This window comes from Monodon monoceros, unplaced genomic scaffold (genome assembly GCF_005190385.1).
Source record: "Monodon monoceros isolate NGI ecotype Baffin Bay Population unplaced genomic scaffold, NGI_Narwhal_1 Super_Scaffold_14, whole genome shotgun sequence".
NCBI lineage: Eukaryota > Metazoa > Chordata > Mammalia > Artiodactyla > Monodontidae > Monodon > Monodon monoceros.
Window position 1 is genome coordinate 47,224,616 of NW_021703770.1, and position 14,439 is coordinate 47,239,054.

The 14,439-nt window shown below is 34.4% G+C and overlaps 1 protein-coding gene across 5 annotated transcripts in view; it reads right to left on the bottom strand.

Moving 5' to 3' along the window:
* WWP1 (WW domain containing E3 ubiquitin protein ligase 1) overlaps positions 1-14,439 on the bottom strand; it is a 116,789-nt gene that overhangs the window by 61,576 nt on the left and 40,774 nt on the right. For all 5 annotated transcript variants that reach the window (XM_029222519.1, XM_029222516.1, XM_029222518.1 and 2 more), the window contains 4 exons: positions 12,257-12,395; positions 11,486-11,610; positions 2,360-2,497; positions 2,195-2,261 (listed from right to left, as the gene is read on the bottom strand). In XM_029222519.1, coding sequence (XP_029078352.1) covers positions 2,195-2,261; positions 2,360-2,497; positions 11,486-11,610; positions 12,257-12,395 — 469 coding nt within the window. The remainder of the gene's footprint in view (positions 1-2,194; positions 2,262-2,359; positions 2,498-11,485; positions 11,611-12,256; positions 12,396-14,439) is intronic.

Sequence of the window (14,439 nt, forward strand, 5' to 3'; positions counted from 1 at the left end):
GATCAGAAAAAGCGAAATATTATATCCCAGAGTTAGAAGAATTTACAGTGCATTCATACTGCAATAAATAAATAAATATATCTACAACTACAAAATCAAACACTTTGGCAGGGAGTTAGGCGATACCATGTAAGTGACCAAGAGAGCTTTTCCACATACACAGGTCACCCTGTATCTCTTCTCCAGAGAGCAGCCTTAATTTTTTAAAAAATATAAATCAGATCACATCTCAGTTGTCCCACCCCATCTATCTCTCTGATCTATTTCTCTCCAAGTTCCTCCTTGCCCACCTTGCAGGAGACATACTAGTAAATTAATTTTATATGAAAATCATGCTGAAAAGTCTTCAAATGTTTATTATAAATTATTAGACACAGGGAGTAAAATTATAATGACTTAGAAGATTATCAAAGAAAGGTTAAATATATTCTAGAGTTATAAGAGTCTGCAGAGCATAAATTAACTAGAAATAGGGTCTTTTTACTTGTTATTTCCTCTGTCTGGAATGCTCTTCCCTGAAATCTCTCCATGGATGGTACATTTTTGGCCTTTTAATTTTAGTTCAAATGGCACTTCCTCAGAGATGATCCCCTGACATTTCTCTTTAAAACAGGCTCCTTTACATTCCTGTCACCCTGTCCTGTGTTTCAATGACTTCGTAGTTCTTATTGCTATCTCCAATTAGCTAATTTATTTCTTCACTTGTTTACTAACTACCTCTATCCCACCAGAATGAAAATGTCACAGGAACAGGACTGTATCCTTAGTGCCTGGACTAGTGTCTGGCACCAAACAGGCACTCAGTAAGTATCTGGACGATAAACAATACTTTCCCTTGTCACCTATATATTTGGAATGAGATGTGTTGAGGAACTTCAGGCAGGTAAAGTTTTGAAAAATTTCCCAAGTGATTTTGATTTGTACACCCCTCCCAAGACACCCAGCAAGGATCAGTGATCTGGCAGTCCAAGTAAAAGAACCCAACTCAAGTTCTCCTGGTGCTTGTAGAACTAATCTTTGATTCAAAATGTGTTACTATACAATAAACAATATTAGGTTTTAGCTTGGTAGTGATTCAAGCTCCTTTATCCATCTAAAATTGTATTTCAAAAATTATTAAGAACAGATATATATATGTACATATATATACATGTACACACGCTAATGCATTTTAATCTACCTGTTGTACCCTTTCAGTCCTGAATTTTCTCAGTGTAAATTATAATGCGGATACTAAATAAATTTAAGCCAAATATATATTCAGAAGACATAATGATCTGTTCAAGTGCTCTATGAAAATCATTTAATGGCAATTTAGGAGTAATATTAGTAACTGTAGATTAATGAAAGCCACACTTTGTCATATACTGACATGCTTTTTCAAATGCAACAAGTCAATTTCACAGCAATATATTTTCATATTTTCAGGGGTTCATTCCACTATATTTGAGCTATTACATGCTTTTATTCTAATACAAATTATTTCAAACAGGAAGTCTCTATTAACTGTCATCAAATGTGAACATATGGGAATCACAGAGATGGCAGGATGAGGGGAGACCGCAATCTGTGCACCATCTATCTTCTAGTGATTACAGGAAGCTGCCAATTCAGACAGCAATAAGATGACCATTTCCCCACATTATCTGACTCTATTTACTGATAAAATATGCCTAAATATAGATTTCTAAAAGCCATTTCCAATAAAAAAGAATGAAGTTCTGACACTTGCTACAACATGGATGAACCTTATGCTAAGTAAAAGAAGCCAGTAACAAAAGATCATATATTATATGATACCATTTACAAGAAATGGCCAGAACAGGCAAATCCATTGAAACAGGAGATTAGTGGCTGCAGGAGCTGGGAGGAAAGAGGGATGGAGAGAGAATGTTCATGTGTACAGAGTTTCTTTTTGAAGATGGTAAGAATGTTCTGAAATTAGACAGCAGTGATGGTTACCCAACTCTGTTAACCTAAAAACCACTGAAATATACACGTTATTCTTATGATATGTATATTATCTTATTAAAGCTGTTATTTTTCTAAAAACTACTTTGATAAGAATTCAACCAAATGATATGCTTAGATACAAGCTTTTAAATTCTATGGCAAACTCTAAACTAAGGTTAAAAACTTCATATGTGGGAAATGTTAATTACTTTGTCACAAATACTAAAATAAAACATTCTACCTCGTGGTTGTCCTTGCCGAAGGGTCTCCATTTTCATGTAAGGCAACACCATTTTGCTGTATTTCCACTGAATGACAAAAAAGAAAGACACTAGGTTTTTATATACTTCTTGCTGTTTTTTTTTTTTCCTTCAAATTTTGAAAACACATGAAGTTATTAGCTTACTGGTTGGGGATGAGCTGCAGTTTGTTCTATTTTCTTGCTCAATCACCAGTCCATCAAGCACAACTGTTAATTCACCAGTTTGCACAACACCATTCTTGGTTTCCAAGGAAAGTTTCAATTGTTCTTTCACTCTTTCCACTTGGGGGAAAAAAAAACAAACCTAATTTAAACACTTTTGTTATATACAAAAATATGTTTTAGAAATCAAAACTACATATCAAGAATTACTCTAATTCAGTGCTTGATGGCTACATGTGGAAAGAATTATGTGTTTTTATCTATGGGCCCTTCTATACTACACCAGAATCACTTCCTTTCTCACCTAGTTGAATAACTCCTTTCCCTCTACCACATATTTTCAATATCACCTTTAATTGCCCCTTTGCACAGTATAAACCTCTGAGAATATACAAATATATCTAGATAATAAGCTCAGCAATTGCCTAAACTTGTTCTTTGTCCCAAGGTACCACATAAGACTTGTGGTTAAGGCAAAATTTCTGCAGGAGAGTCAGGGGGTTTGGTTCTTAATCCCAGCTCAGGAACTTCTAGGTGTATTTCAGTAAGTAGTCAAAGTAGTCAAGCTACTTAAAGCCTCAGTTTCCTCATTGCAAAATGGAGATAACAGAAGCATCAAACTAAAGGAACTGTCATAAGGTCCAAATGCAAAGCCACAGAGAAAGTTCTTAGCACCACATCTGACACACAGTAAGTGCTCAATAAATGGTAATAGTTTATTATTTCTTTTTCATATAAGGCCAAATATTTCTTCCTATTATTAGGATATCTAATTCTTACTTAAACTCGAAGTCGTTTTGCTTCAACTTCTCCTATCCCACAGAATACATATCAAAAGTATTAGTGATCCCATTATTATCCAAAATGAGGGCAGTTACTTCAATCTGATCTTCACTTCTGAAATCATGAAATATATTTCTTCTTAGATTATGTCCTTGACTTTGGTCTCTCCTATATTTAACAAATTTGTTGGGTTTTTTTTTCCATTTACCAAATGTCTAGCACAAACATATTGACTAATTACCCAAGTACAGAAAATATAAGACAAAAAAAAAAATCTGTAACAACTAACCATTAGACAGGAATTCTTTGCAAAAAATTTAAGAACCATGTAATAAAGAAAACCTTGTAGAAGACCTACTCCAACCATTTTCACCACCATAAACCTCATTTCCACTCCACATCACAAAATCAACATTAATAAAAACAGAGAAACTAGAGGAAATATTAAAGTACCAAAAAAAAAAACACCCCAACCCTACAAAAGCATGAATTTCAGTTTTATCTAGATTCTAATAATCTATGTCTGAAGAAAACTATATTGACCACCATTCTATTTCATTTTTGTCACCTTTCTCTATTTAAAGTATCTGGAATTTGGAGGTTCAGCTCTTGTTCCTAAAATATTTAGCTATTTGAGTAGATTCTTAAAGAATAGCCTTTTACTCAATAGGCTTTGAGTAGATTCTTAAAGAATGGCCTATATGGGAAAAGAATCTAAAAAAGAGTGGATATATGTATTCACTTTGCTGTACACCTGAAACTAACACTACATTGTAGATCAACCATACTCCAATAAAAATTAAAAAGAAAAAGAATAGCCTTTCAAAATCACTTTAAAGTAGGTCTCTTGGTGGTAAATTTTCTCATTTTTTTAAAATCTGTAAATGTTTGGAGTCTCATCCTGAAAGATTTGTTGGACATGCCGACTTTGTATTGATAATGATCTCTCAACTCTTTGAAGATATTTTTCCACCATCTTATCCTATTACTGCTAATTATGTAAGCCTGATTTACAAATCTTTGCAAATGACCTGTTTTTCTCCATAGCTGCTTTTTTTTGTCTTTGGTGTCATGCATTTCACTTTGATGAAAGCATGACCTCCTCTTTGTCATCCTTCTTTGGATATCAATGAATCCAGGGGCCAGCAAACTATAGACCATAGGCCAAATCTGGCCCATTACCTGTTTTTGTAAATAAGGTTTTATTTGAACACAGCCATGCTCATTCATGTACATATTTTCTATGGCTGCTTTCCAACTACAATGGAAGAGCCGAATAGGTGCAACAGAAATTATATGACCTGCAAAGCCTAAATATTTACCATCTGGTCCCTTACAGAAAATGTTTGCCAACCTCTGCTTATGGGTGGCTTCTTAGAATTTGTGATCTTTGATGCTGAGTTCATTTTCTGATATTAATCTAAGGGTAATCTTTGGGCTTTAGTACAGGCGGGGTCAGTTTCTTATTCTTTCAGTGGTGTGAGGGCACCCCAAGAGTCAAGACTACAGGAGTCTAAGCTCAGCTCCCCTAGCTGGCTGTCAGCCAAAAGTGCTATCAGCATCCACTAAACTAACTCTAGTTCATAAGGTTTTCTTTGTTTTTTTTTTTTTTTTCCGGAAGAACGGGGCCCTTGGAGACCACCCCTGCCTCTTTGCAAAACTCATCAATGCCACAGAAACTCGTCCTATCCAGGACCTAACTGTTCTGCAGTGGGAGGTTGTTCATAACATCTAGCCTTTCACAATTATAACATGGAAGATTGGGATATAACATTTCTGAGTCATAAAATTGGGAGGACTTATCACATAAATAATTCTCTCTACGTGTGTGTTGGGAGGGGCTGGAATATGAGGGTATTATTCTATTACAGTATAAACAAGCCAGCTCAGACATATTCATCCATTCAATATGTGATTGCCTAGCGTGTGGCAGATAGTGCACTCTGGGAAAGCAGGATAAACCCTGACCAGCCTAAAGTAGACCTCCTCCCTACCATTACTCCACTTATTTCCTTCAATGGACTTACCACCAGAATTGGGGGGGGGGGGGCAGCAGGGTCCATCTCCCCAACTAAACTGAAGTCTCCAATAGAGCAGAGATCTTATTCAGCTAATTCAGTGATGTATCCTCAGTATCTGACAGAAGGTAGGTGCTTAATAAAATTTAAAATAAACTATTAAGATAGAGCCATCCTCAGGAAACTTACAAGGCAGGCAGTAGCTGATTATTTCCTACCTCCTGGACATTCTTCCTTAGTTTTAATTGGGGAAAAGAACAGTCTGAACCTGAGTTTCTAGGAAGCTACATATATGACTAGACAATTTATTCTTTCATCACGGACTTGTCAAAAACACACACTCTTTCTGTCCCCACAGAAAACAACAGATCTTCAAAAATCTGGTTTTCAAGACATTTTACAGAATTAGATTTAACTCAGAGTCACATTCTGAAGCTATTTTTTTCTTGCACACAGTATTATCTACTGCTAAGTAACAAATTATCCTAAAATTCAGTCACTTAAAATAACAATAGTCACTTAATACTGCTCACAGTTTCTGTGGGCCAGGAATTTGGGAGGGGTGGGAAAATCTGCCTAAAGGGTGGCTCGTACACAGAGCTGACAATTTGGGATTGACTGCTGAGAAGAAGCCTCAGTTCCTCTCCACTTGGGCCCCTCTACAGACCTGTGGAGTCTTCACAGCGGTGACTTTCTTCCTGGAGTGAGTAATCTAAGAGACCAGGGCAAAAGCTGAAATGTCTTCACTGACCAAGTCTTGGAGGTCATATACCATTACTTCTGCATATTCTATTGGGCATACAGACCATCTCTGTTTCAACGTGGGAGGGGACTACACAAATGTACGAAATAGCAGAAGGTAGGAATGTATTATAACAGAATTTGAGAAAAGAGCGAGTACATTAGGCTACAAAAGCTTGTAGTAACAATCCCAAGAATAACCAGGTCTTCTGAATCCTAAGTCTTTCTATTATATCATACTATGAGTCAATGTGTTAGATTCCCATCTTCTATCATGTAACAAAATAAATTTCAGAATTTATAAAAGAAATTAAAGTAAAAATAAAGTAAAAAATGTGGAAGAAAATAGATAACTATTAAATACAAGGACTGGAAAGGATTCTTTGAGAATAATAACAATGGAAAATGAATAAACTTTAATGACTGAAATAATATTAAACTTCTATAAATCAAAACTGGGGACAAATATAGAGGCAAATGATTGGGAGAAAAAACTAAGAGCTTTTATAAATCAGTGAGGAAAAAACGAAATCAATAAAAAATGTACAAAGAACATGACAATCACAAATGAAATATGAATGATCAATAAAATCTGACTTTATTAATAGTTAAAGAAATACTCTGGTAAGAAAAATATACATTTTTTTAATCTATTAGTGGGGCGTATATTTCTAAGTGGGCACTCTCAGATGCTACATTTTGTGTACAAATTATTGTAACTTTTCAGGAAAGCAACTAGACAGCCGTGCATAGCTAGAGGCTTAAAACTGTTCATTCCCTTTCACCTAGTAATTTCAATCCTAAAAATCTTTCTAAAGAACAGAAATGCATTTATCACCAGTAATGAAAAAACTGTTTGTTCAAAACCTTGGCTTAAAATATCTTAGTTTGTGCTGATGCTAAGTGAATTTTAAAAAGAGAACTTAAGATTTAGTAAACTAAACAAATAACTAGTACTGACTAAGTAAATAAGGCTAAAAGAAACGGCTTTAATAAACTTAAATTTGACTATGTTCTGTCTTCTATCATAAATGACACATTTCTCCACTGTTTCCCTACCATTTAGTGTAAAGAGATAATTTTCACTGTAAATCACTTTAGACATAATTCAATTTGAAGTGATTTTAATGGATTTCAAAATACTTTAGTTGACAAAAGCTACTAACACCATAAAAAATTTAAAAAATTTTAAAAAAAAACAGTGTAATTCCAGTGTTTGAAAGGCAGCCATCTGACTCCTCTCTGGAATGTTCAAAGTGGCTCTGTCAGTTTCAAAATTGAAATATAAAATGAAGTTCTGTATTCACTTCAACCCTGGAATTAGCTACACTACTCTTACACTGTTCATCCATGAATATGATTACAAAGATTTTCTCCTGGCCCAAATTCAATTCAGGCTCCTCTGAGCCACCTTCTCCACTAGGCCTCAACCTTGGCCCATAAATATTGCAAACTCTCAGCACAAAAGATTTTATCCACCCCACTCTCCCCAAAGTGAAAAGACTTCTAACAACTCAAGGAGACCCTAGCCAGCCTTGAAAGAATTTACTGTTTGATCAAGGCAACACCTGTGACAGGCCACCCTTTCTAAAAGCATTTATTAAAACAGCATATAATGGTGGATCCTTCCTCTGTCCCTTTAAGATGTATATGTGTCTCCTACTCAGGGACCTGAAAGCTATTTGTCTGAAATGTAATCATCAGGAAGGATGGATCTTAGTCGGTCTTAGTCTCTGTGGGAGAATAAAATTCTCAATAATAGAGAAAGCTGGCCTAACTGCATTCACACTGATCAACTCTTGTAATTTTTCACTTTCCTAACTCCACTTAGCTTCCATTCACCCCTCTTTCTACTCCTTCATTCTTCCTTTGAAAGGCCCAATTACCTCTCTATAAACTGAAGCTAAGTTCAGATCAAGCTGGACCCTCTTCCTTATTGCAAAAGTATATTACTGATTAAAATATGTCCTTACCACTAGTGTTTGGCTTTTTCTTTGACAACAGAAGGATTTTTCCTTTGCAATTTAAGAAATAGTAGGTTTGAGAGAAAGAAATATACCTCATATATCAGTATCTAATGCTACTGACATAAAAAAAAAAGAGCTAAAAATACCACATATTTCTGCAAAGCCAATGAAATAATTTCCATAATTTAGAACAGTTTCCAAGTGATCCCAACACATAACTAACTAAAGGCTGAGGTGCAAATGATGGCTTAAATCCACAGAAGTTCTGAGACAAAGTATCAGAGGATTGTATGGGTTTGGACGCCATCCAACTAGGCTTATTACACAAAACAAATTCAGGTTAAGGACTTGAAGGCTCGCTAGGATTTAAATGTGAAGAAGTGAAAGAACTTCCCTAGTAAGTTGCAGTCGGATTTTTACTGGGAAAATACAGATGGTTTTATATTGGATTAGCTGAGAATTTTATTTAAGGCTACGGATGACTGTAACAATTCATACTATACCATGAAGGTTGAAAGTAAATATATTCAGCAAAAAAAAACCTATTCAAATGAATTAATCCTCTGCCCTTAGCCCAAATATATCAGGAGAAGGGATACATAAAAACATGAACTTTTGAGAAAAAAATGTCAAGGCCCTGAGTATACGAAGAAATTAGCCTCATAAATTTGAAGAGAGACGTGTTCAAGTGCTAAACCAAGAGGCTGAATCAAAGACAACCAAGGATTTTATCAATTATGAGTACGTTTATAAATTCTACAGGTTGTCTAGAACCATGTTAACTTCCCATTACTTCTATTCAAAATTAAGCAATTAAGAATAAGAAAACCTGTGCTCTAGTCAAAACTGCAATTACTTCTTGCTTGAGCAATTCACTTAATTTATTTAATCAGTGAAATAAGTGACTGGGATTAATGCCCATAGGCATTTAAGTCTGCCTTTAAAGCACTATGATTCTATCACAGCTTTAAATTTTTGAAATTAATTTACTTCCCTTTTGTTATAGGCTGAATTGTGTCCCCCCCAACCCCATCCCATTCATATGTTTATCATATGTTTAAGTCCTAACCTCTGGTACCTCAGAAAGTGACTTTATTTGGAAACACGATCTTTAAAGAGATAATTAAGTTAAAATGAGGTCATCACGGTGGCCCTAATCCAATATGACTGGTGTCCTTTTAAGAACAGGAAATTTGGATATGGATATACACACACACACACACACACAGGGAAGACAATGTGACGATATAAGGCAAAGATGGCTATCTACAAGCAAAGAAGAGAGTCTTCTGAAAAAACCAACCCTGTCAACACCTTGATCTCAGACTTCTAGCTTCCAGAACTGTGAGAAAGTACATTTCTGTTGTTTAGGCCAGTGGTCCCCAACCTTTTTGGCACCAGGGACCAGTTTCATGGAAGACAATTTTTCCACAGACTGGGAGGGTGGGGGTGGGGGTGGGGGTATGGTCCAGGCAATAATGCGAGCCATGGGGAGCAGCAGATGAAGCTTCGTTCGCTCGTCCGCCACTCACCTCCTGCTGTGAGGCCCGGTTCCTAAGAGGCCACGGACCGCTACTGGTCCCTGGCCCAGGGGTTGGGGACCCCTGGTTTAGGCGACCCAGTCTGTGGTATTTTGGTATGGCAGCCCTGGAAAACTAATACACTTTTCAATTTTCAAAAGAAAAAAAAAATTACTGACTGCCTAAGGTGTATAAGATGCTGCTACTACAATTTCTGAAGCCACTGACTTCAGACATGTACGAATGTTTATAAAATTTTGTTTTTCCTCTGAGCATATTCTGCTCAATTAAATCATGAGAGATAGCTTTAAGTTTATACAATTTATAAGAGTTTCAATTCCAAATATATAGACATTACAACCTTCCTACAAAATTACTTTGGCAGATAAATATTATAATCTTTGTTATGAAGGTTCAGTACAGTCTAATATAACAGATTTGGAAACAATCCAAATGGCAACAGTAGGAGCATGGTTTAAAAATTACAGTTTGTGATAAAACATTATGAAACTACTAAATTAGCTTTCAAAGAATACCACTGAATTACACAGAGAAATGCACATGATATAACACTGAGAGCTAAGAAGAGCATGAAACTGAGTATGATCTCAATTATTATACACATACACGTGTAGACAAAAATTCATCAAAATATTAGCACTCATTATCTCTGGGTTGTGAGATTATGAGAAATAACTTTTGTACTAGAAAAGAGGTCCCATGCAAAAGCTTAATCCAGAGCAGAAATAGCATATAAGTAGTTGAAACCAAATAATCAATTCTGAAATAACACAGGTTAACTGAAGTATGACATATTTATACCAATAATGTCATAGAGCCCGGAAAAAAGTACAAATCCAGCCACCATCAGACCAAGCAAGGTACTGTATGCTTACAAGACCTACTACTTATTTCTGTAACCAAGATGAACTGAATGACCAAAAGCCATGACATAGCAGGGAATTAAACTTTCAGCACTTAAAAGAAGATTTTTTTTTTTTTTTAAAAATCACTGTACATAAAAACTAGTACGGCTTTTACATTTTCTTGACTCATAACTCTTTATGTCCCAAAACTACATCAAAAACAGATTTTTCAGTTACACATGAATTTTTTTTGTTAAAAACTTTCAAAAAATTAACTTATCTTAAAAATCAGCATTTTAACCCTTAACCTAGCACATCTGTTAGGAGTAAGAAAACTTCTAAGGAAATAAGATGAACATAAAGATTTAGAGCGGTATTAGTTTGAGTGAACTATTAGAAACCTAAATATCAAATAATAAATTAGTTAAATCATAAACTATGAGTCCAGTTTTTAATATTCTTTGGATCACACAGTATTTTGAGAATTTGATAAAAACAATGAACTCTCCTCAGAATCAGAAATACATGTATATATCCCCAAGTTTTTGCATACCATGATAGGGAGTTTACAAATAACTGAAGCTTAAACTACTTTAAGAATCCTCACACTAGAAAAATTTAATATGATGGAAACATAACGCTCATATTATATTTTTAAATGAAAAAAAGAAGAGAATAAACCAGTAGATACAAAGAAGAAAAAAAAATTTACATCTATGAATGAGAGACCTAATTATTGGGAAGGGTTATCCTTGGATAGTAAAAATTACAGATAATTTTTATAATCCTCTGTGATTTTCTATATTCTCCATATTTTCTAAAATGAACTAGATAATAAAAAAAGAAAATTTAAGAGTTAGAATTTATTTTGTACAAACAAAATTGTTATTAGCCAAGAAACAAAGTAGAGTAGGTTCAGATAATGATCATTTTTTCAAGTCTTTATGTATATAATAAATCACTGATGGTCACTGATAACCGGGTATACTCATGGATGGCTGGGATTATTTTGTATAAATTTGTTGGACAGAGAAATGCCAGGGTAAATATTTCCTATTTCATATAATGCTATAAACTTAAAAGCAATCATAGGCAATAAATGAAGTCCTCCTTTATAAATACAAAACTTTTTTTTTGCTTTTGGACTTCAGAATATTTTCAAAGTGTCTAAAATAAACTTTTAAAGAAACAAAGACTACAACAAAAAACTTACATTTTCTATTGTGTATTAACAGAGCTTGTTTCAAATCTATTGTTGCTCTTCCTAATAAAGCATCTGCTTTTAAAGTGTGATGACTCCAAACTCGAAATTCCAATGTAGTCTGTGGGGTCACATTTCTGTAAGAGTAAAATTATAACAAATATACAGGAGAGTACGGTTTCTTCAATAATTTTGAAAAGCCATGAATTCAGTTTATTTGAGGAAAAAATACTATATGAAACAGTAAACCACCTGAATTATAAATAAAAACAAATATTTACTTTCAAGTACATTAGGACTTTAATACCCAGATTAAAAGTTTTTGTAATTAACAAACCAAAACACCAGCAATACATCAAATGTCTTATTAAGACTTCAAAATAACACAATTTCTACTCGAACTAATACCTAAAGATTTAAGATAGTTGATTGCATTGGTTATAACACTTATACTATGCACAAATTTATAACATTATATTTCAGAAATGCCAAATGATTTTCTACTCTATTTATTTTTATAAGACAATAAGAAAAAATATTGCTATATGGAAAACATTAGTTTGTAAAGCAAAAATAAGGACTATTACGCTTCATTTCTAAATAAAATCAAAGAAACCAAAATTTTTTTCATACTTAAAATTGTCTAGTCACACTAAAAAATAGCATTCCTTACTCTGAAGTCATCTTACCAAAAAAACCCAAAAAACACCACCAAAAGAAAAACATTCCAAGAAGCACACTCTCTTTTAAAAATTTTGCATTCTTTATATACCAGATACTTACACAGTTAGCTGTTCATCCCATTTTGGATTAGAAGAACTACTGGATTTTGCTGTTTTCTTACTTTCTCCATCTACAACTACTTCTGTATATATTGCTGTTCCAAACCAGTTCTTTTTTCTTTTTAGTTTGGCACTAGAAACTAACAGAAACATGATAATCACTAGTGGATATATTTAGCCACAAAGTAGTATAAATCAATAAAAATGGAATTGTGCATCTTGTGCAACTCAAACTATTTTCACTGGCAGGATGGAGAAACAATATAAAACGGCTACTGTTAATGCCTGAGAACCATTTGACTTTAACAGCTTTATTGAAATAATTCACATAGCATATAATTCACTCATTTAAACTGCACAATAGTTTTAATATATTCACAGAGTTGTGCAACCATCACCATAAGTAATTTTAAAACATATTAATTACCCCCAAAAGAAACCCCATATCATTAAGCAGTCACCCTCCTATTCCATCCCACTTCCTCCCCACCAGCCCTAGGCAACTATTAACCTATTCTGCCTCTATAGATTTGCCAATTCTGGACAATTCATATAAATGAAATGGTCTTTTGTGACTGGCTTCTTTCATTTAGCATACTTTCAAAGTTCATCCATGTTGTACTATGTACCAGTATTTTCATTCATTTTATTGAAAAATAATATTCCACTGTATAGGCATACCACTTTTTATTTATCCACTCAGCAGTTGATATAGACATTTGGGTTGTTTCCAGTTTTGGGCTACTGTGTATAATACTGCTATAAACATTCACGTACAAGTTTTTGTGTGGACGTATGTTTTCATTTTCTTGGCATATACCTAGGAGTGGAATTGCTAGGTCATATGGTAACTCTGTTGAATAAATGCCGGGCTATTTTCCACAGTGGCTGTACCATTTTACACACCCAGCAGCAGTGTATAAGAGTTCTGATTTCTCCACATCCTTGCCAACCATTTGAACTTAATACTGAACTGCATCAAGCATCAAGAGAAAGGGAAGTGTCTTCAGATTCAATTTGCCTATCAACTTCTCTGCCAGGTAGAATTCATAACTTACCTATCTGAAATTACATAAACTTTGGCATTTTTTTAAAAAATGCTTTTCCTAGAAAGTTGATTTCAAAAAAAGGAGGAGGTATCTGCCTTTTCAAAGAAAAACTTTAAAATCAAAATGTCACTAGAAGTTAATCATAACCCTTTACAGAAAGTGAATTTTAAACTGAATTTACCTGACTTGGAGGAAGACTTGCTTAATTTAGGCTAAGCACTTGATTTTTAAATAAGTTTTACAACTACTAATTCAAATGGGGAATACATACTTGCAGGGAAAAGTAATGACTACCAAGTAGTAATAAGAACTTATCAAGATTACATCTAAAATCAACTACCTATGAACACTGTGGGTCTGAGATGAGAAAGGAGAAAGCCCCCTTCATGCCATACATGTACCCCATATTAAGAATATGAACATTAACAAGCTGATGTAAGCTTCCATTCTACTGTGAGCGAACAGTAATGTAAATCAGTAGTCACACAAATAAATCACCAAAATATGATATGAAAAACGCTGCAGCAAAAGTAGAGTATTTGAAATACGGTAGTCCTTAATTCACATTTGAAGAACAGGAAAAGATTCAAAGGAAATACTCTACTTAAGTACTGGCAACATAAAGGAATCAAAGAGTGTTCAATGTTATGTCTGAAGTGTTACTCTCAGGGTCTTGGCAAAACTCACTTCCATCCTTCTCTGTTCCAAACTGCATTAAATTCAACACTATTGAAGTGACAAAAAGCACAGACCTCTCCAAAGAAATCCCCCAATCAAAGTTCTTCACTCCAAATAAAAGTCATTTCCTCAGTATATGCAGGACTTATCTACACACTAGAAGGAGGCGAAGAAGGGGAAGGCACTGCTGGATGGTGTTAAAAGCATAGGATATCTTTTCAATAAATGGTGCTGGAACAACTGGACATGCACATGCAAACAAATAAATCTAAACACAGAACTTATACCCTTCATAAAAATTAACTCAAAATGCATCATAGACCTAAATGCAAAACACAAAACTATAAAACTCTAAGATAACACAGGAGAAAATTTAGATGACCTTGGGCATGGCAATGGATGCCATTTTAGATACAACACCAAAGGCATGATCCATGAAAGAAATATCCGATAAGGT